Raw genomic sequence first — 24,424 nt, 5'->3', positions numbered from 1 at the left:
CAGCCTAAGCCCAAGTCAGTGGCCACAGGTGTTTACTTGCAGCGTAGATATACCCAGAAAGATCAAATAACTTACCTAAAGTCACACACAAATCCAGTGGTGGAGCAGGGAACCCGACCCAGGTCTCTCATGTCCCACGCTACTGTCTGAACCACTGGACTGTCATTCCTCTCTAGCTGACCTCCTCTGGTCATATATTTCTATTTCCAGTATGGTGGAACCTCCTTTTATCTCTGTCCGTTTCTAGTAATATCTTGCCCTAAAATGAAGCCTAGCATCCCTCCCCCCAGGATACTGGGTGGAGTTCTGGCCTCCACAGAATAGGGAAAATATAGAAAAAGCAGAGAAAACACAAAGGAGGACAACAAAATTTGAAGACAAGACATAGGAGAAACTGAGGAAGCTAAATTTACCAGTGTGGAGCTAGATTTCCAAAAATGGATAGATGGGCACCAAATAGCATATATTGTCCTCCGATATCCATGACCAAAATATTATGTAAAGTTTCATTCATTCAGGGCATGAAGTGCATTTCCTGTACTGAAAAATGAAGACATCTGGGCATTTGAGGTTGTGCCTATTTTGTGGTCCCCAAAACACAGTTTATTTTACCAAAATTTTAACACAGACATCAAAAACCTTGAGGCCTAGACTAGAAATGTTTCAGAAGCAGGCACTCTGATGAGTTAATATCCTACAGAGATGCTTTCTGACAGCAAGCAATATAGTAGCCAGAGCTGCACTATGGCAGAAATTCAACAAAAGCCTAATTACACTTATGCTGAGTGACTAGCGAGGAAAAATTCTCATTAGGGACAAGGAATATTATTTCCACTAGATTACAGGACTTTTTTATAGTCTGAGAATCACATGGAAAGAGCGTCAGCTGGATAACAATAGCCCAGCTCAGTTTGAGCTTTGAGGGGCGGGGGAAGTGAGGAGGAGGAGCCAAAGTCGGATCCCTGCTATTTAAGGAAAGACTGAAAATTGGCACACGGCTGTAACTAACAAATTGATGTGTGTCCCCACAATGGCTGATCTCGGCTGACATGTCCGGCATTTTGGTAATCAAACCCCTGTCCGGGGGGAATTTCCAAAAAGCCGAATATGTCCGGGAAAAATACTTCTCCTCCTGGGCTCTGGGGGCGCAGGGTCCAGAGGCATGGGGGCTGCCCGAAGCCGGTAGCGCTCGGGCAGCTCGGCGCTTACAGAGCCCAGGAGTTCAGGGAGCACAGCAGCCGCCAGAGCCCGGTAGGGGAAGTGCCCGGACGGGGGCGCAGGGTCCGGAGGCATGCGGGCTGCCCGAAGCTACCGGCGTCACAGTTTGCCAGGCAGCCTCCAGACCCTGCACCCCCAGCTGGGCGCTTCCCCTCCCGGGCTCCAGCTCCGCTGGGGAAGTGCCGGCCAGGGGTGCAGGGTCTGGGGGCTGCCCGGCAAACCGTGAAGCTGGTAGTGCTCGGGCAGCCCTTTTTGCGTGGCTGGGAGGGAAGAGGGGGAATGCAGGGCGCTCAGGGGAGGGGGCGGAGTTAGGGCGGAGCCGGGGCGGAGCCAGGGTCCCATGGAGTGTCCTCTTTTTTAATATTTTAAATATGGTAACCCTACTTACCAGGAAATAATTGGATTTTATTTCCATTGGGGTTCCCAGGCTATTTTAGTTAGGAATGTAAATAACTAGCAATGGACAGAAATTCATTCTCCCTTCAGTTTCTCTACTTGCTGCGTGGAAAGCTATGATAAAGTAGGTTGCTGGAGAGCCTCCAACTAGAACACACTTTCAATATTTTTAAATACATAAAAGGCATGAAACCTTCTTGAAGCAAATTTGACTCATTTTGGCAGTTATGGACACCTTTGCTAAAAGCTGATCCAATTTGCTTTGAAAACAAGATGATCCTTAGAGGTTCTACTTATAGACTGCATCCCCCATGTATCAATAGCCATTTCCTATGAAAAATGGTATCACTAATGTTTCCCATAAAACACTTACATACACACACAATTCTCTCTGGCATCTCATTCTGTGGTTTATAGGGAAAAAAAATTCTAGTAGACAGACTCTATGACACACTATAAACTTACTAAGCCAAACTGTTCATCACTTTTATATGAGAGGATCTAGAAAAAGCTATTGTGGGGACCATTAAAAAGTGAATATCTATTGCAAAATTGCTTTGCTGTGATACAGTCTAAACAGAAAATATCACAGTAAAGACAATATTATGGTACATGTCTTACTATTTAGTTGCACAGAGTTGAACTGGCTCTTGAATTCATGCATGCAATTGATACTATAAGGCATTCTTACATTTAGAGACAGAACAGCATTTAGAGAATTGACTGAACTACATACAAAATACGGGAGTACTGCGAGTGGTATAGCGCAACCCAGGCCATATCATTCACTGAAATGATTACAACAGTTCATATTAAATATTTCTTACACAGCAAAATAGTACCAGAGCTCCTTGGCTACTCTCAAATACTCAAAGCTCTTTGTTTAGACAGTATTATACTTGTAAATCCCCTTTGAATGTGGACAACTTAAGCAGATATTGAGAATGTTCAAAATTACCACATGAAAGTGCACACTTATGGTCTGATAAACTCACAACTTCAGCTGAAGTCAGTGAGAGCTAGAGATGCTCAGCCCCTCAAAGTTATGCCCCAATATTAGATAGGAATGAAGAGAAGATTCTTTCAAATGGAGGGGAAAAATCTGATACCAGATATAGTTTTTTCTCAGAAGTCTCTGCATAAGGATCAGAAAGTCTACACTCAAATACAGTTACACCATTTTTATACAATACATGTTTAATTAGCTTTAGAGCAGTTTCCTTGATAACAAACATAGCAATCAAGTGAAAGTTTTCATTTTCAAAATACACATCTACCATCTTAATCACCAATAACCAAAGCCTGGTTATTTTACAATGGTCATAGATTATTTACATCTCTTCACAATCAAGTTATTCTGCACCATGTAACTTCCAGTTCCTGTTATCCTTTGATAGTGCTACGATGTTGGATAAAAGAAGCTACACACACAATCTTTTTTATTTAAAAATATTCTTTGAGAGCTAAGAACCACCATCTACTACTTTTCCTTTGGAAATCTAGTATGCTCTCTTCTTCCTGAATTAAACTTTTCCATTATTTATGGAAAGATTAAGTTACAATGTTATGAAGCTTCAAGTCTTCAGCAGTTTCATTGGATAGACAAGTGACATACTATAAGGATGAATTAATTTTGTCCGTTTTTATTGGAGCAGATAGTGATCCATAGATCTGCACCTGGAAGAGAAACCCTACATTCCTGGATCTACCCAGGGTCACACAGTAGAAAATGTGCCATCCCTTCACCATCCTGCCATCTCCTGTGCCAAGACTCCGTGGAGGAAGCTCTGCAGATCCTTGCACAGGGGAAAAGATGAGAGTAAGAGACACTGCACACTGTCTCACCCACCAGGGCCAGCTCCAGGCACCAGCCACCCAAGCACATGCTTGGGGCGGCACCTGGTAAGGGGCGGCGGGGGAGCGCGGCACGGCATTCCGCGGGGGGGGGGGGGGGGGGGGGGCGGCGCTCCGACAGCGCGGCGCTCGGCGTGGGGCGGCGCTCTGGGTGGGGTTCCGGCGGCGTTCGGCGGGGGCGGGATCCGGCGGCGCGGCACTCGGTGTGTGTGTGGGGGGGCAGCGTGGGGCTCGACGCTCGGGGGGGGGGGGTTCCGGCGGCGCTCGGCATGGGGGGCAGGCTCCGGCACGCGGCGCTCGGCAGGGGGGCAGCACGGGCGCGGCGCTGGAGGGGGGTTCCGGCGGCGCTCGGCAGGGGGCGGGCTCCGGCGGCGCAGCACTCGGGGGGTGGGGCGGCGCGGGGCTCGGCGCTCGGCGGAGGGGGGGTTCCGGCGCGCGGCGGGGGGGGCGGCGTTCTGCGGGGGCGGCGCTTTTTTTTTTGCTGCTTGGGGCAGCAAAAAAGCTAGAGCCTGCCCTGTCACCCACACATGTGGAGAATCTGACAAGCAGAGAGTGCAACCCTCTCTACAGAGCCAAATTAAAAACAAAACCTTAAATGGCCACTTGTAGGTGCAATCACAAACAGATGCAGAAATGCAAGAATTGCCTCACTAGAGAAGACTGGTGTCCACTAAGTCCAGTGTTCTGTCTCTAACAGTGGTTAGAACCAGATGCTTCAGAGGAAAGAGCAAGGATATGGGAAGCAGGCTCTTAGATCATGCTGGCACATTTGAACATTTTTACTCCCAATCCCTTTTTGAATCTTTCTAAGCTCTTGGCCTCAAAGCTATACGATAGAACAGGGGTAGGCAACCTATGGCACACGAGCCGAAGGCGGCACACAAGCTGATTTTCAGTGGCACTCACACTGCCCAGGTCCTGGCCACTGGTCTGGGCGGCTCTGCATTTTAATTTAATTTTAAATGAAGCTCCTTAAACATTTAAAAAACCTTATTTACTTTACATACAACAATAGTTTAGTTATATATTATAGACTTAGAGAAAGAGACCTTCTAAAAATGTTAAAATGTATTACTGGCACGCAAAACCTTAAATTAGAGTGAATAAATGAAGATTCGGTACACCACTTCTGAAAGGTTGCCGACCCCTGCGATAGAAGCACAATTGTTTTTATAACTTTATCTGAACAAGTGGGTCTCTATTTTTGTTGAAAATGTTGCCCAAATGCATCTTTACACACTGTATTCATACTCTGACAACATCATGCACAATCACCAAAACATTAAAGGAAAAAACTTTCAATAAAAGGTAAACTGTTACTTTTTGGTGGAACAGGGATGGGTAAGGAGTTTAGACACATATTTAAAATATGAGGACGTTCCTTTACAGAAGTGTTTTGGATGAAAAAAGATTTAATGACCATTTATTCCAGGATGGTCGAAGATACTTTTAGTATATGGTAGCAAGCTAGTCAAAGAAGTGGGCAGTGGTGAGGATGAGTGGGGTAGCAAGGAATATTCCATCTATCAATGGCCAGTTTTGGAGAGGAAAGTTCTCTTGATAACGTCACAGAAATGAAATTTTTCAATACATAACATCTCCCCCTAAGACACTAGACAAATGGGAGGAGCCCAGATTATTAAATGGCTTCATTTTGTACCTGCCAAAAATGGGAGGAGAGCTCTCATTATCTGCAATAGTTTAAAGACTTTATTTTGATATTGTTAAAAGTTCTGTCATTCAAGGCTTGCTTGACCATAGTTCTCTTTTTCCTCAGTTAACGAAAACTATAATAAAATTATATTTTCAAATAAGGAAAATGATAGCAGGAGACTTTCAGGAAAGAATGCTTAAGGTTTAAATATCAGTGTAGTGGAGCCACCACTTATTATGCTTTTTGTGAAACATTTATCTTTGGGTGATGTATTTGCTGAAATGCTTCCATATCTAGATTAAAACACAGAAGTACTGAGTTGCTAAGAATGAGAGATGGTCATTGCAAAAAATAATAATAAAGTTGATGTCATCCATCCAGACTACTATCCTGTAAGACTGCATCCTCTCTGAAAGTAGTTTAGGAAAGAAGGGTGAAAATCAGCCCTAGGTAAGCTGGTGCACCTCTATTGACTTCAAAGAAATTGCACCTGCACTGGAAGTGGTTCATTTATTTTTTATTTTTATATAAAAGCTTACTTGAAGGTCAGTGAAAATTAAACTTTTGATCTATTTTTGATTTTCAAAGGAGGCAATTAACCTTTATAATTTGGTAAAAATGAATTTTCCAAGATATTAATAAATTTATGTCTCATTTGTGCTTTGAAGTACAGGTACCATTCTATAAGCTTTTTTCTCCTTTGAATCTTTTCTTGTAAGCTCATATTTTTCTCTTTTTCTAAAACAGCAGGAAGTTCTTCCCAGTTTTTAATAAAGATAAATGGAGCCCCCATGGTCTTTAGTAATTGCAGTGGAGCACTGTGGTATATAGATGAATTTCCACACTTGCCTGGTGTCATTACATCTTCTACAACAGGAACAGAGCCATATGAACAAGCTTCATAAATTCTATAACATTCTGTATTTACTCCCACTGGGCACAATGTGAGATCACTCTGCAGCAATGCATCTTGATAGATTCTAAAACTTTCATTTGTTTCTTGAGGCTGCCACCTAGAAAAATAAAGAAGTTGAAAATTAACATTACTTTTTCCCTCCAAGGGTAGATGTATTACAATGAAAAATAGAGATCCGTGTTATAATTTTAGTATATACAAATGTTGCAGAGCTGCAAGGTTTGTAACAACAGATCTGAGAATCAGCAAGGTTTTATGTTTCAATCCACATATTCCTAAATAATTTTTTTCAGGTATTTATAGAAAAGTTTACCTGTAAGCTATAAATGCTATAAGAACAGTTTTCAACTGAGGGCCTTTAAAGGAATCATTAATACTTCAAGCACCCAAAAAAAATTTTTTTTTTTAAATATTTTGTACTGGAAGCCCCTATCAATTTACTTCATAAGCCTCACTGGAAGGTTATTAAGTGGCTCAAAAATAGGCATATGGAGATAGAATGTTCTGACAGACTTTTTGTAGCAAGAATAATTCCCCCCCCCCTCCAAAATATTTAAAATCAGCAGAGGGATTTACTGTTCAGAAATGAGAATGTAAGGCAGCAATTGTCAATCTCTTCAATTTGCTCAGATGGTCCGAGGTACTTTGTGTGACAGCACTCTAGGCCATAGATACTGTATAATCTCTCTCTAGATTCTATATTAGCCTCTCTCAAGTTCTTTTGTCCAAAATTTTCAGAAAAAGCATTACATTGCCTCTAGTTTTATTAAATGCCTTTTAAAATTTATAATAAAGGTTTTTTAAACCTTCCATAAGAACAACTGTACAAACTAATTAAGAGTAGAATTAATTGGTTTGGTTTAATCATGATGAGAGTCCACCCCAGGGGTGGGCAAACTGCGGTCTGGGGGCCATATCTGGCCCTCAAGCTCCTGCTGGGGAGCGGGGTCCAGGGCTTGCCCCACTCTGCGGCTCCACGTGGCTCCCAGAAGCAGCGGCATATCCCCTCTCCGGCTCCTATGCGTAGGGGGCTCCACATACTGCCCCTGCCCCAAGCGCTGCCCCCGCAGCTCCCATTGACCAGGAACCACGGCCAATGGGAGCTGCAGGGGCGACGCCTGCGGACAGGGCAGTGTGTGGAGCCCCCTGGCTGCCCCTACGCGTAGGAGCCAGAGGAGGGACATGCCGCTGCTTCTGGGAGCTGCTTGAGGTAAGCACCGCCTGGAGCCTGCACCTCTGACCCCCTCTGGCATCCCAACCAGAGGTATTCTATTATCGTTTAACAGTGCGATTAATTTTTGTAATCACTTGACGGCTCTAGTTGCAATGTATAACTATCTCTAGCTGAGACTGCAATGAAGGCAGAACCAATAAAGGCACTCTATTTCTATGTCTATTTTCCAGTCTCTTCTTTGATATGGTCATCTTCTTTTCAGCACATTTCTCTGCCCATGTCTTTATTGGTTCTGCCTTCATTGCAGTCTCAGCTAGAGACTGCAATGAATACATTGCAACTAGGGCTGTCAAGTGATTAAAAAAATTAATCGCGCTATTAAACGATAATAGAATACCACTTTAAATATTTTTGGATGTTTTCTACATTTTCAAATACAAGTACTGTAGTGCAATCTCTTTATCATGAAAATTGAACTTACAAATGTAGAATTATGTACAAAAACTGCATTCAAAAATAAAACAACGTAAAATTGTAGAGCCTGCAAGTTCACTCAGTCCTACTTCTTGTTCAGCCAATCGCTCAGACAAACAAGTTTGTTTACATTTGCAGGAGACAATGCTGCCCGCGTCTTGTTTACAGTGTCACCTGAAAGTGAGAACAGGTATTCACGTGGCACTGTTGTAGCCAGCGCTGCAAGATATTTATGTGCCAGATGCGCTAAAGATTCATATGTCCCTTCATGCTTCAACCACCGTTCCAGGGGACATGCGTCCATGCTGATGACGGGTTCTGCTCGATAACAATCCAAAGCAGTGCAGACCGATGCATGTTCATTTTAATTATCTGGGAGATGCCACCAGCAAAAGGTTGATTTTCTTTTTGGGTGGTTTGGGTTCTGTAGTTTCTGCATCGGAGTGTTGCTCTTTTAAGACTTCTGAAAGTATGCTTCACATCTTGTCCCTCTCAGATTTTGGAAGGCACTTCAGATTCTTAAACCTTGGGTTGAGTGCTGTAGCTATCTTTAGAAATCTCACATGGTACCTTCTTTGCGTTTTGTGAAATCTGCAGTGAAAGTGTTCTTAAAATGAACAACATGTGCTGGGTCATCATCTGAGACTGCTATAACATGAAATATATGGCAGAATGTGGGTAAAATAACAGGGGACATACAATTCTCCCTCTAGGAGTTCAGTCACAAATTTAATTAATGCATTATTTTTTTAATGAGCATTATCAGCATGGAAACATGTCCTTTGGAATGGTGGCGGAAGCATGAAAGGGCATACGAATGTTTAGCATATCTGGCACGTAAATACCTTGCAATGCCAGCTATAAAAGTGCCATGCAAATGCCTGTTCTCATGTTCTGGTGACACTGTAAATAAGAAGAGGGCAGCATTATCTCTTGTAAATGTAAACAAACTTGTTTGTCCTAGCAATTGGCTGAACAAGAAGTAGGACTGAGTGGACTTGTAAGCGCTGAAGTTTTACATTGTTTTGTTTTTGAGTGCAGGTATATAATAAAAAAAAACCCTATATTTGTAACTTTCACTTTCACAACAAATAGATTGCACTACAGTGCTTGAATGAGGTGAATTGAAAAATACTATTTCTTTTATTTATCATTTTTAGTGCAAATATTTGTAATAAAAATATACACTTTGATTTCAATTAGAACACAGACTACAATATATATGAAAATGCAGAAAAACCATCCAAAATATTTAATACATTTCAATTGGTATTCTATTGTTTAACAGTGCAATTAAAACTGTGATTAATCGCGATTAATTTTTTTTAATCGCAATTAATTTTTTTTGTTAATTGCATAAGTTAACTGAAATTAATTGACAGTCTGAATTGCAACTTTGAAGACTTCTTCCTAGTTTTATATTCTTCCACCTATTCTAATAAATTAACCCATCTTAAAAAAAAGAGATTATTATTCATACACTAATATGGAAAACTGAAAACAATCAAAATATAATTTTTCACATTAAAAATACTCTTAGTATTATTTATATTTTAAAGGGAGTAAGTATTCCATTAAGGGTGACAGAACTGGCACCTTAATCTACAGTCCTATTTGAACCCTGAAAATCTCTGTGTAAGAGTATCCTTTTTGTAAACCTATATGGCTTATATATGTTAATTCTAAAATGGCCTGTGGGTTTAATTCTAAAATCTGAAATTCTTTTTCAGATGGTATCAAGTGATCACACGTAATCCCTCAATTGCCTCGACAGCCATGTCACTCCTTCCTGCAGTCCACCCTCTCTCTTTTAGGAGCTGTACAAAACTTTATTATGAGTTTAAATAATCGATGAAAGACAGTTTAGATTTTTTAAAAGCATCTCCTCCTCTTTAAGGGAATACCTATTGAATCCTGCCAAGGTTTAAGGTAGAAGTTGTTAAAAGCAAATTAAAAAGAACCATTAGAACTTATTTCAGTTAGTCAGAAGATCCGTTCTACCTCCTGAAGACATGAAAAACTATATTGTTTAGCTGAAGCCAGCATCTTTATACGCGGTTGATGACATAAAGCTCTGGTTTCATGTCTCCCTCTTCTGGTAGGTGGATAATATCCACAGGATGTATGACACAGATTTTGAATACCCACTGCCACTTCCACCAAAACAGGTATGTGTGAGAGGAGACAGGACTGGCTGTATTATGTTAGATATTTTTTCCAAACTATTTCAAGTCACAACCACAATGTAAAGTACTGCAGCACACAAGGTGATAAGGCATCCAAGATCTGTATGAAAATCTCAGCTCAGCAAGGTTTTCATTGTTTTAAGTTTGACCATTGTCATTATTTATACTATTTTATTTATAACATATTTTAAAAGAGATGACTAGGTCATCAATGATCTAGGCAAGGGGCTTTGAATAATTCAGCTACCAAACTATACAGTTACAAAGTAAATCAGAGCTCTTACTGTTCTCTGGCTGCAATCCAACAGAGTTTATCAAGCCCGTCTTGTTTCAAAACTTCCATTAGGTTCTCCCTAGATGAATTCTTATACACCGTTCCTAAAAAGTTACATAGATATGATCTTGGAGAACGTAGCATTGACCAGTTGGGCTCTACGATGGGGAAATTCCTATATCTGTAACAACAATGCATACATTAGATGAAAATATTTTTATGTCAAAGGAAAAAGATGGGTCTTTGCACCATTTCATGTTTATGTAGCAGATTTTAAGAACTGAAATAGCTTTGTAATCAGTTCCAATATTTAACTACTGACTGAATTTAAAAAAACAAAGATAGCCAAACACTGATGGATAATATTTATCATTATCCCTTTGGTTTTAGATGAGCATTCTGTAGCATGTGTACATAATTCCACTTGGTGCTGACAAAAAGAAGTTAGGGATCTTCTAGGGCGTGAATCAGACAAAAACATTCTGTTTCAATAGCAGCTGTTCTCAATACCACCACTTATTTTGGCTGAAGTTGCTGGGTTAGTGGTTCCTTTGGAGTTGACATCTCAGTTATCTGAATCAGCTGAAAGTGTATGCTGTAAAAAACATGCCATTGGTATACTGCCAAATGAAAACTCAACTTGGTCCCTACAACCTGTGCATCTTCATCAATTTAATCTGTGAATTACACTTAAAGTTACTGATTTTAGTCATAACAGCACCAATGGTTCAGCTAAAGGGCTGGGAGAGTCATTTTCATTATCTAGATCTAATTTACCACACTTTTGTATGTTAGTATTAAATTACATGTCCCTCTTACAACTGTCACATTCTCAAAATTAGCTATGATTTTCTTTCTAACTTTGTTATTTTTAGAGAGTGGGTCAATAATACTGCTAGTTTCCCTTCTATTTCTATATTCTTTCTATATTATTACAATAAGGAAACAATTTGGAAAAAAACATACATTGATCACAAAATTCTCCTAGTTTCAAAACAATTTTAAAATATTGTGTGCAGAATTTTTAATTTTTTGGCGCAGAATACCATCAGGAGTACTTTAGTCCATCCTCACTTTCCTTGGCTTCTCCACTGCCTTTGGTACTGTTGATCATACGCTCCCCTTCTGAACATCTTATTCCCCACCCCCACCTGAGGCTTTCATGACTCTGTCCTTTCCTGGTTCCCCTGCTATTTCTTTGGGCAGTAATTCAGCACTTCTTTCAGAGGTTCTCTCTCTTCCTTGCCCTTGTTTCTCTCTGTAGGTTACCTACCAGACTTTGTACTTGTTTCTTTCCACTTCTCTCGGTCACTCCCTCACCCACTCTTCATTTGGGTAATTGCATCCATTTACATGGCTTTAACTTCCACTTTTACATAAATGTCTGCAAATCTACCTTTCCACTTCTGACCTCTCCCTCTTTTTCTCACCCCCTTACCCCTGCATCCCAACTATCTCTAGGGCATTTCCTCCTAGTTGTCTCATTATCATCTTAACATGTTCAAAACGGAATATATCTTTCCTTACAAACACTGATTCTTTGCCACTGTGGAGGCTTCCTGTTTACTTTCTGTCAATGGCATCCTGAGCAAATTTCCTTTGGTTTCAATAAAAACATGTTTTCTAATGGCCAGCATTGCAAATTCAACATGGATCTGAAAATTAAGCTTTCTGGCTTGCATTATTACCATTGATAATAGAGATTCTGCAGTTGGAATAATTCTGTTAAGACAGGAGTAAGACAGGAAAGAATGAAGATAACTCTCCCATAGCTGTGTCCACTCTACAACACTAACAGGATTAAAATGTAGTAAACATTTATCCCAAGGAGGGATAGCTGAGTATTGGCCTGCTAAACCCAGGGTTGTGAGTTCAATCCTTGAGGGGGCCACTTAGGGATCTGGGGAAAAATCAGTACTTGGTCCTGCTAGTGAAGGCAGGGGGCTGGACTCGATGACCTTTCATGGTCCCTTCCAGTTCTAGGAGATAGGATATCTCCATTATTTATGTATTTATTTTACTATGATCCCAGAGTTTACCAATTACAAAATTCAAGGGGTATAAAATCAAATCCCAGTTTATTAGCCACAAGAGAAAGAACCTACCCTCAATGCCCCACCTACCTCCCCCCAGGGAAAAAAAAAAAAAAAAGTACTCTCAATACGTCCAAACTGGATTCCCTTATTAGGCCCCAGGCCACTTACTGAAGTTCCTCCAACTCTTTCCTGCAGAAGAGCTTTCCATAGACTGACTTCCCTCTGAAAAATCTCTTCTTTTTACCCTGGCTAAGGGTCCCAGCCTGCCCTCATCTTAAAGAGAGAGTAATCCACCACACTTACTTTTTGCCACTAAATTCTAGTCTAGGCTATTCTGGTTCTTATTATGTGTTCAGAATGCCTTTCAGAGTGAAAAAACATACAAGGTGACTTATATTGGCATATTAACGTTTCTTCGCTAGTCCTCCCCCAACCCAACTGTGGGAAGCTATATCATTTTTAATGTTGTTTAATCCTAATGTAAATGTTAATAGTTAGTAATGTCAGCAGATATGGCAAATTTGACTGAACAGTCACAAGAAGCAGATTATTGAATTAATATGGTACCCCTTGAACACACTAACTTTTTAAAACATAGCTGTACTTTAACTTCTGAATTACCTTTTGCCTTTAAAATTTCTGAAGCCTAATTTAGATAGTCAAAACCAGCAGCATGAACCAAAGCCAGGTTCCACAGTTTGCTTAACAGTTTTAGACAGCAGAAATTGTATACAATTTTTTAAATATAAAATGTTTCAGACATAATGTTACAGATATAACTGCTAAAAACAATAGGCATGTACAGTTCATGCATAACTGATTCCTTAAGTGTAATTTGTTTATGTTTAACACTTACGTAGCTACTCCTAAAGGCCACTGGAAAATATCTTCTTCGTTTACCCAGGTACAGTCGTATACTACAAAAAGTAGTTCCACAAATCCTCCGTGTCTTTTCAGGTATGGGTGAATCCATTCATTGTTACACTGTTCACTTCCAAGCAGCACAATGGCAACATGCCTCAGCTTGCGAGTTTGTATTAAAGTTTGTGCATAATGCAACCACTGAGTGGCGTAAGTGATCTTTGCTTCCTCTCTTCCATTCAGAACTAGAACCACATTATCAGCTTCTACTGAAAAGTATCCCGGGACTACGGCTGGACCAGTGATGAAACTGTGAATAATAAAACACAAACACTTGACATCTTCTGAGATATGTTACCAACTTGTATGCATATTCTGTTCACTACATTGCAAACAATCTGCCTGCAGTGTTTAGAGATTTTGTCTCTTCATTAAAACAGACATTATGTACTGCAAAGTACCTTTGCTATTGTGACAAATTTCAGATGTACAGAGTCTAAAATGACAATTTAAACTTCAGTAAAGCTCACACTGGCCTTTTACCTGAACAATAAAGAGATTAAAAATTAACTGCAAACACGGTATATTTGCAGGATCAGAACCAAAGTATTTACGGACATGTTTAACTTCACATGTGTGTGTTGTCCCATTTACTTCAATGAGACTACACACATGCATAGGTGTTTGCAAGGTCAGGCCTTTGGATGGTTAAACGATGGTGAAGTGCAGTATCGGTTTAGTATTCAAATATTGAAAATTCTTGAAAATCTGAATGAACTCATTGAAACCAGACAGAATCCCTAGAATAATTAGTTAGAGTATGCTTTGTCATCTGTGAAATGGATCATAAACTTTTATTCTTTTCAAAAACAACAGAATACAAAATACCACCATAGGGACTGAAAACCTTCAGTTTCATGTGAGAAATGAGAAATCTGTAGTACTGTATTATGACAGACACTAGTATGAAAAGAAGGATGGTCCAACGGTTAGGTCACTAGCTTGGGACTCAGGAGACCAATGTTCAATTCTCTGCTCTATTACAGACCTCCTATGTGACCATCTCTGTGCTTCATTTGCCTAGCTGTAAAATGGGCATAATAGCACTTTTCTAATGGGAAGGGGGATTGTGAAGATACATACAATCATAAATTTTGAGGTGCTCAATTACTACAGTAATGGGGATCATTACAGTGCCTAAACAGATACTGCACTTCACCTTTGTTTAACCATCCAAAGGCCTGACCTTGCAAACACCTATGCATGTGAGCAGGTGTTTGCAAGGTCTGATGAAGTGGGCATTTACCCACAAAAGCTTATGCTGCAATACTTCTGTTAGTCTTAAAAGTGCCACAGGACCATCTGTTGCTTTTTACAGATTCAGACTAACACAGCTACCCCCTCATACCTATGCATGTGTGTAGTCTCATTGAAGTAAATGGGACAACACACATATGTGAAGTTAAACATGTCCGTAAATACTTGGGTTCTGATCCTGCAAACAATCTGGGAAGCAATTCAGCGTTAATGTTCTAAAAATTCCCTGAGCGTAACTTAGAACTGGGAAGGTGGGTTATTCTTAAAGTCAAATCTGACTGTGTTCTCCAAAGTGGTTTTTTTTTTTTTTTTTTAAATTTACATTTGAAAGTTCTAGGGAGGTTAAATTATTCCTCTAAAAATTTTTGAGGTAGATATATCATGTCCTGTTATGCCACCATATTCTGCATCAATGAGAACAAAGAAATACCCTGAGTTTATTTACATGCCCATTTTAACTGGTATTTTGGCAATTATGTCTTTAGAGTTAATACTTTCAAAAAATACCCATATAAAAAGGTCTCAGTGCCCCACCAATAATTAACAATAGCAAGACGCCCCACACACACACTCCCAGCAGCCTACAGACTATAATAATAATGCACAAAAACTCCATTAGCCAGCAACATTAAATAGTCAAATACAGATAACAATTTACTTCAGCCAGCCAATAAATAAAAATGAAAAAACCTCCCCATTCCCACATCACACCTAACAACATATCCTCATCCTTCCCCACAAAATCCTATCAAACAAGCGGATTTTGTATTGTGACTGGAAGTCATGAAGTTTGGGCTATTTCGGATTAAGGAAAAACAGATTAATCATAGATAGAAGGAGAGAATTCACATTTTTATACTTGATGTAATAGATTATAACTAACCTATTCAATTTTTAATTTCTGCTGTATTGGTACTTTCACTTTTTAACTCTGTATTTTGAAAGTATCTAAAATGTGAATAGATTTTGCTTAAAATGGAGACTTACCAAACTCTTCTCCTCTAAAGAGGTTAGGATAATCTGGTTGCACCCAGAAGACAGCCTATTTAAATGCCAGTAAAGAAGTCCTTTCACCCAATGAGATACACATTAAGAAACTTTTTGTTAAGTACTATTCACCTGAAACTGACAGATAATTTAAAGAAGAAAATGTTTTTAACCAGTCAAGATTCTAAAAACCCATCCATAAGTGTAGCAAAATATTTCTTATCACTAGTTAAAGTCAAGTCTTGACAAATATTCTCTTGTTCACACCAAATAGGAAACTTTTCTGGGAGACTGAAATTAGTTTATACTGATTCTAAGTTTTGGTTTTTAAAAAAGATTCTATTCATGAAAAGAAAACCTTCCAAACTTCCATTCCATTCAAAGATAAAAGGATGCAGTGCTGTCTGCCTGAGTCTGCAGACGGACAGCTCATGTACTGCTACTCAGAGCTTTCTCAAAGTGCACTGGCATCACTCAGAAGGCATTCAGCCACTTGCAGGATCAGGCTCCAAATGCATACTTTGTACTGAAGAGTTTTCTCTTTCCTTAGAGTCATACAAAAGCCATTCTGAGCATTAAAAGGCTTAAACAAACCACCATCATTACACTACTGAAAAGCACTAAGGGTCATACTTTGTAAACTGACTATTCTAAACAAAGTGCAATAGTAGGTTAGACAAGTCAAACTTAAGGTGTAATTTAAAAAAAAATCTTATATGATACTACTTGGAAGGATGGCATTTTATGATTCACAATGAATCCATTTACCCTGAACTTGCTATTTCTGGCAATTCTATAGATTGGGTTAAAGTACAACTACAGCATGAACACACAAATTCTAAAGAGAACCTTACTTTAAAAAATATTTTTGAAAAACAGCAAGAGTGTCCCAAACCAAGTTTACTCATTTTATAATAAAAAGATGCTGCAAAAGAGCAAAACTACTCACTTCCATGAAAACACCATTAGCTTGATGTTCTATTTTATGTATATGTTTAGGATAGTTTAACAGTTTTAAACACTTATGTGCCAGATGAAGAATGCTGTTACATTTTACTATACAAAACTTGACACACTGCCTTTATTATTCTGCCTTGCCTTTATTATATTCAGCAGTAATGCAAGGAACGGCTTGTATCCTGTAAGACATTGGCTTCAGCAGTTAGCATGATGCTTGAAGTCTATGAACTTTGGCACAGATAAACGGCCCAACAGTAACCACTATGTTTTGGGGAACCGGAAGTAGAGTGTAAGGGAGAATTTTGTCCATAATGACATCAGCCAACCACAGAAACATGCGCTAACACCAGGTTTTGGAAAGAACATCCAGCCATACGAGTGCCATAGCAACGAACTGATGTATAGGACAATGAGTTCAAATCATTAATATACTGACCTATAGAAGGAGGACACCTCAAAACTAGTAGATTGAGGAAAAACAATAAGAGGGGAAATACCCCTACTGAATATGCATTACACGTAGTGGCGTCAGCGTAATGTATTATAAAAGTTACATCCCAGCCTGTGGGCAGTAGGAGAGAGAGATGTATCCCTTGGGAGATGCCAGAATGATGGCTACTGGTGAAGATGAGGAAGGCGATGGTGATGGTGATGAGGAATATAATTGCTAATATTTCAGGTTGAGACTGTACCTCAGATCAAAGGGTCCATGCAAGGCTCTGAACATCACTTAAGCTCTTAAATGGGGGCTTAAGTGGTGCACAGGTCCTTGTGCAGATGAATAAGGTTGTAGAGACTAGAACTGTAATCTGTAGGTGGGAAGAGTGGCCACAGAAGAGGGTAATTCCAACCTTGCCAGCTTCCACTGAGTTCTTTGCACAAAGCCTAATTTTTCTGACTTTAAGCAGTGATGGGCAATAGGATTGTTCTTGTAATTTCTATAAATTACATTTTAAATTAATTTGACATCAAACTGTCATACAGAACATATTTAATACAAGGTGTGAAATTAAGTATGGCAATAAATATGTTCATGGTTGGTCAGAATGAATCACCAAAACAAGCATTATTGTTATACCATTTCCCTTTATACAGATTAAAATATTTACAATTGTTGGAGTGGGAGGGATAAATTATACAACTGGCCACCTTTTCCTACAGTGTTTATGTTTTCAACACAGAGACTGCTAAAGTCAACACAAGAGAAGTTCAATGTCATGCAACTGGTACCTGAAATGTGTTTTTCCTCCCTTTATGCTTCCTTCTCTCCACTGAGCAGTCACATCAGCAGGTTCAAGCAGACCTTCAAGAATATGTTGCCAGAGGTAAAGACCTACATAAATAATGAAGAGTGGCTGGAGTACTTGGTGCATACATGGCATCTCCTGTCTACTGTAAAAATCATACCAAAAGGAATGTTTCAGGAACTGTGTGGCAATGATAGTGGGATGTGGATGTCAAATTTTCCTATTTAACATGGATTGGTTGCTCCACCCCCCCAAAATAAACAAACCCACACTCACTCTTTGGAATTAGAAAGGGAGGATTTTCTACATCAGGCCAAAATTTGGGCAGTTATTTTTTAAATTGTAGGCAGTGTCTTGTTAACTGCTGGACAGGAAAACAAAAAATGACTGTGTAAGTATATTTGTTAAAATGTTAAGCATTATCAGCCTTAAGACAAGTACACTTGTCACAGGGTGACTGGCCCCGTTAAGAGGCAAAGGGGTCCAGTGCACCTGGACTGACTACCTGCTGCCTCGTTGGGCTTAAGGGAAAGCATCTGGACCCTATAAAGGCAGACACAGCTGGCTGGGGGGGGAGACAGTTGGGAGATGTCTGAAGACACTACAGGGAATGAGAAGGCTCCTGATTCAGGAGGGAAACAGACCCTCCAGGAGGAGGTGGTGGGCCAGCTGAAACTGGAATGCAGACTTAAGTTTGAGTTCTATTTTGAAAGAATAAATAAATTGGCACCCTGAAAGTGAATGCTTTGAATTTGGACTGTTGTCTTTTTAAGGGGCCCTGAGTGAAGGGGAAACTGAGGCAGGCCTCAGCAGAGCCACAGTTGGCAAGGAGGGGGCACTATAGTGTAGTCATGCCCAATGACAACACCGTTTGAAGTTACGAGAGAGAGGTGAAGTTTCTCCCCTGGAAACATGGAATATTTTTACAATGGAAAAATACCCACGTATACTATGTCAATGAATACAAAAGACCACCATAAAAAACCCCATCTAAAGATGGTATTGTTACAGTTTCAATGAAAACTCCTCCAAAAGTTCCATTCACATTCTAAGACGGTCAAGGTTCTTGGAGTTTTATGGATAGAGGAAATGCAATACCTTCTAAAATGGAGCAACTTTCAGGTTAATTGCTAGCAGTGCCAAGAAAAGGGTGTTCACTTTTAGATAATTAAAGCTCCAGTCCTGCAAACAGTTACATGCATCAGTTCAATATGAGCCCTAAAGTATTTTAAGTTACATATGGGAAGGTTCTAGATGTGGTGCTGTGTCCAAGGCAATATTAACCTATCAGTAGGCCCTGGCCTAGGCAAACATACACTTTTCCCAGCCTAATGCAGAGGGGAGGGCAGAGGAGACTAAGCCCACACAACACTCACGCCAAAGCAGCAGCTCCTGTCCCGTAGGGCAGGCATTCTGGGTGTTAGGAGATGGCACATGGAGCCACAGCTCTACTCAGATCCTACCAGCCCATGCAGCCCTCACCCAGCCCTGTGGGACAGGAGCCATTGCTGAAGGGTGAGCAGGGGCAGGCTCACTTTCCAACTCTCCCCACTTCCCTGGCCTCCCCTCTGCACTGGGCAGGGATTAGGGCTGCAGTACTAGGGCAGAAGGTAGTGCATATATGTAATGGTGGGTCACAAAAAAAAGAAAAGAAAAGACAATGTAGTTGGTGAGTCTTCTTAGTAAAAAGTTTGGGAAGGGAACAAATCTGCACAACCCGCATACTGTTTCTTTCTCTCAACTTCTGATCTAGAAGTCAGCATGAAAAAGTATTCACCAGGACTCTTCAGTTTTTTGAAACACACTATGTGATCTGGAATGAACAATGCAACACTACACAATTTGCTTAGGATAATCCAGCAAAGAGAGTCCCTGACAACAGTACAGGATAAGCAAATGAATAAAGTATGCCGAAGAACTGAAGTTTGTTCTCATTGTGTTGTTTATACAGTTCTGAATAATAAATACTTATCACTTATACCAGGCCTTGCATCCAAAGATAGCACAGTACTTTAAACAGGTAAGCAAACACTTTTATACTCACCTTTACAGAAAGGAAAAGGGAGACACAGAAAGGTTAAGGGACTTGCCATGGTCACTTAGCAGTATTAAACAAATTAATCACAAATGCTTACCAATGGCTGCTTTACCCCAGATCTGCACTTTAAGGTCTGTTTGTTCTTGTTGGGATTTCAAATTTTTTAACATTTGAAGATTAGTTTCATATCTCTGCTGTGAAGCAATCTGCTCATTTTTTTCATCTCCTTCCCAAGGATTCCATTCTTCATTTCCCAAAGATGAGCGTTCTATGTTTAAAAGACACACATTTTGCATTAACAACCTTAGGTCTACAAGTCTACTCCTAATTGTTACAGAAATAACAGGTCTCATTTTAGTAGATGTTTTAAGGTACTGTCCACACAAGACTGTTTTCAAAACACACTTATGCACAACCATGGCTACAGCATAGCTTGCATCTGTGCTCATTGGGCTAGTCTACAGTGACAAAAATTAGACTTCTAATTCCCCACAGGTAGCGATAGTGGAAGCTTTAGTGTAGAAAGGGGTCAGGTCTGCCTGCGCAGCATTGGGGCCTATGTTTGTACAGCACCTAGCACAATGCTATCCTGAGCCCTACTGGGTATCTATGGTGCTACCACAATAAATAGTGAATTTTTTAATCCAGGGCATGAGGAATTTTCTTTGTGGAAGTTCCTATAAGCAGCTCCTGCAATGAAAGATTGAAAAGGGGGGAGGAGGGGAGATAGCGGGGGGAGACGAAACAACCAAGAGAGACCTGTATTTTCCATATTATAGTAACTATATTTAAGACTCAGGAAATATGCATTTTCCAGCCAGGTGACTCGTGCATAAAGTTACGTCTCACTGATGACAAAATACAAAGAATCTGTCACCAAAGTTAGGGGAGTGACTAGCTCTAGAAGCCAGGCCTGTATTTAATCCTTTGAATTGATAGCTAGATTAAGAACAACTGCTACTACAGTAAAACCTCACATATTCAAAACAAATTAGCTCTAAAAGGAGAAAATTTCAGAACAAACCGGCACCATGGATCATGTACATGCCATCAAAGAAGTGGACCCTATCAACAAAAGCTTCATTGTGCTGCTGGCATTACTGACATTTACTGCTAAAGAGCTAATTCTTCCAAGCATAGACATAAACACACACCGATTTTTTGAGGGCAGGGGCCTCTCACTAGCAATTGAAACACGTAGATGCCAGGGACAGGCGACTCACCTCAGACCGTATGAGCGGCTACTAGCTAACCCCCACCAACCCAAAAGGCTTAGCTGGCTGCCCACTTCTCCAGCTTGCTACATAAGCGACACCTCTTGCCGCCGCTGGGTGGGAGCAAAGCTTCCCCTCAACCCCTTTGTATGAAAGCGCAATCGCCAGGAGCCTCCCTGAGGCTTGCCCCGCCCGCACCGGGCATTAGCTACCCGGTCACCGGCATCTCGGGCGCTAGGCTCGGCACTCGGGGGGGATATTTCACAGGGCAGGAGCCAAAGGGGCCGGACGGGACCGCAGTGTCCCCTCACACTCCCCCCTTGCTGGACAGCAGCAGCTGGCGCCCAGCGCGGCCCCCGCTCACTCCCCGGGCTCGCCTGACAGCGCAGCCGCCGGCCGGGCCCCTCCGCCGCGTTACCTCTGCCGAGCCGCGGCTGCCGGGGGCCGCCCCGGGAGGCGGGGGGCCGCCGCGGCCGCAGGAAGACGCTGTAGGCGGCGTAGAGGGAGAAGAGCAAGTAGGCGGCCAGCAGCGCGGAGCAGAGCCGCTTCCGCGTAGCCCGCATCCTGCTGCAGCCTGCAGGCCGCGCGCCGGGGCTGGCCCGGGCCCGCCTCCCGTCCCGTCACGCGCCAGCGGGGGGCTGCTGCTGCGGCGGCCCCCGGCTGCTTGGAGGCGGGCGGGGAAGGGTAGCGCCGGGCCGGAATTGGTCCAGCCAGATGCGGGACCGCCACCCCGGTGCAGTGCCCCCGCAAAACCCGGGCCCGACGCTTGGGGCGCTGCCCCCTGCCCCCCTCCCCAACAAAGGACAAGCGCCTGCTGCACAAAGCCACGGCAGGTGCATCCCGGCTCAAGAGCCAGACCCTGGCTGCTCGTGGCAGCTTTGGGCTATTTGAATTGTACAACGCAGAAAGCAAGGGGAGCCACTTCTGCTTGCCTGGGAAACTCTGACACACCCTGGTACAAAACCCCTGGAAAAACACATCTGGCTCATGGTACCTGGATCTTGCTGGATCCTGGTATATTCTGGCCCCAGCCACCACCATCTACAGCAGGGGTCGGCAACCTTTCAGAAGTGCTGTGCCGAGTCTTCATTTATTCACTTTAATTTAAGGTTTTGTGTGCCAGTAATACGTTTTAACGTTTTTAGAAGGTCTCACTCTAAGATTATATTATATAACTAAACTATTGTATGTAAACAAGGGTTTTAAAATGTTTAGGAACTTCATTTAAAATTAAATTAAAATGCAGATCTTATCAGTTTAGTGCAGTGGTTCTTAACCTGGGGTGCACCCACCCCTGGGGGTGCGAGACATTCAAGATTTTTTTAGAAGTTGGGGGCAGCTGCAGAGCACTGGCTGGTCTCCAGATTTGCTCCAACATGGATGGGTGTCAACATATTGTACAATCTATATTCATTGAATACATCTTTAATATATACAGTATGTACAGATGCATTGATATCACAACCCATTAACTGTATGACCTTACATATACATAAATTCCCTATTCCTGAATTAGTAACTTTATACAAATTATTAACTAAGAAATATGGAGATAAACTCCGGATACAAAAACAATCAGAATCTACTTATACTATGGCAGAGGCTTTACTGAGGGAATGGTGAAACACTTCATAGGAGCAAGTTCTCTCTACAGGGTCTAGGCAAGTGGAATCCTCCTCCCACACTTGGGTAGTGCAGGTATATCCTAGGTTGGGTTGATGGACGCATGCTTGCAGATTTATAGGGACGTACGAATTATTAGCGTTAATATGTACCCATTTATGTTCTTCTATAGGGACTAGTAGGGACTGGTTAGCATATATCCCCAAAGCAACAAGAGGATATATGGTTTCTTGATTAGCTGATTTTAAAGTAAGAATCAAGGCCATGATCGTATCGTTGTGCTGGAAGTAAGTGAACGTTAATAATTGGCACTGTTGGTGATGTATTTTCTCAAAATCATTGGCATCCTCGTAGATGATTTTTTTCAATTCTAAAGGTAGCTGCTGGTTAAAACCATCTCTGATGATAGCTTTAGCTACCGTTATCAACCATTGCTGAGCTTCTACACATGCTAGGGCTTCTGAAATATTAGATTGGAGAATATCCAATGCTCCCAGTATTCGCAGGTGGTCTTGCTCTTGAATTTTAAGCCAATATGGAAGAATTTTAGTGATGTCAAATGTTGTAGTTCCTAAAGCGTGAAATACAGAAGTCAGTGGTTCAGCGAAGGAGGCGGCATCATGACCTACCTGACCAATTCGGTTTGCTAGTATTTGTTGGTCTACTGTTTTAATATGCTTAATCCAGCTCCAACTCCTCCTAGCACCTTTGCCACTAAATCACGTTTCTTCCTAGTAGACGAGTTGGAAGAAGGAGGGAGTACTCCTTGAACCCAGGCTCTCCATCCTACTAAAAGTGGCTCTGTATATAAGGCACATTGATTATATACTGATGTTATAGATAATTGTAGAGGCATGATAATCCTTTTGATTGAATATTGAGGATCTATCATTAAAGTTCTGGTTACGTCCTTTTTAATAGTTAGTGGTCCTACATGATAAATGGGAGGTGGCGTTACCACATGTATTTCCTTTGTATATTCCAACTCCAGTGGGCCTCTCACAGTCCATAGTCCAGAATGATTGACCATAACATTTATAGTATAATTAATTGCACACAATTCCTTGAATTCATTCGTGTCGTTGTCCGATATACAATATCTTGAGGTAGTATGTTGTTTCAATGAAATGTTATAGCCCAACAAAGAGGAATTACAGGTTAATCTTAATATAGTAGTATTATGATTAGGAGGTTTTATGGACATATTTACAAAACCTATATGGGCCTGTTGATGGTACATTTTTATTAATATGTTCAATTTTCTGGGTTTAAAAGATGTCAAATATAACATATAGATAAAGGTCTTTATGGCAGTTGTCAAACATCACTTCAGGCATACTCCATGTACAATCATATCCTGGACATATAGGTCCAAAACGCTGTACTGGGTTGTGGGTGGTAACAGTGTCAGGTAATATAACCGATTGAGTCTGAGAATACTCAGAAACATGTAGGTAGCAACGTTCCATTACCTTATAGGCTCTAAGGGTTACCCATTCCCAATTTTTATGATTGTTTGCCTCTCTTTTCCCTCTTCCTTGATGTCCGATTCTGAAAACTTTAACTGGTTTTCTAGTAGTCGCTCGAGATACCTTTGTTGTACTACTTTTTGTAGCGCTTTCTTGTTGTTTTCCTTGGTTTTGACGTCTTCTTGCAATTGGTGAGATTTTATTCCTCCATCGATATATTTGTGGGTTAACCTAACATCTTAGATATTCGTTCATCTTAATAGGAAAGAATTTACTTCCTTTCAGAGTTACATTGAAAGTTGATGATAGATCCCATTTCCTCCGGCGTCTGTAAATATCCTCTGAAAATGGCTTTGTAGGGGCTTCAGGCGGTGCCATTCCTCTTATTGGAGTGTTGATTCTTTCATTGACATATTCCTCATTTTCCTCTTCTTTCAAGTCCTTGTTCTATATATTCCTTTTGTGTTTCCAATTCCTTCCATTGGTCATGCATGAAAGATAGTTTTCCATGTGTCTTGCATATCCA

General features: G+C 41.0%; 1 protein-coding gene across 1 annotated transcript; it reads right to left on the bottom strand.

Moving 5' to 3' along the window:
• Positions 1–3,581: 3,581 nt before the first annotated feature.
• Positions 3,582–21,535, bottom strand: RXYLT1 (ribitol xylosyltransferase 1). The gene is made up of 6 exons (XM_054025444.1): positions 21,225–21,535; positions 19,690–19,860; positions 17,538–17,640; positions 13,039–13,353; positions 10,157–10,327; positions 3,582–6,135 (listed from the first exon to the last, which is right to left on the bottom strand). The coding sequence occupies exons 1-6, from the start codon at positions 21,367–21,369 to the stop codon at positions 5,718–5,720; spliced, it is 1,323 nt and encodes a 440-aa protein (XP_053881419.1). The 5' UTR covers positions 21,370–21,535; the 3' UTR covers positions 3,582–5,717.
• Positions 21,536–24,424: the final 2,889 nt, after the last annotated feature.

This window comes from Malaclemys terrapin, chromosome 1 (genome assembly GCF_027887155.1).
Source record: "Malaclemys terrapin pileata isolate rMalTer1 chromosome 1, rMalTer1.hap1, whole genome shotgun sequence".
NCBI classification, from domain to species: domain Eukaryota; kingdom Metazoa; phylum Chordata; order Testudines; family Emydidae; genus Malaclemys; species Malaclemys terrapin.
Note: the sequence above shows the minus strand (reverse complement) of the source record. Positions and strands in the feature narration are given on the sequence as shown.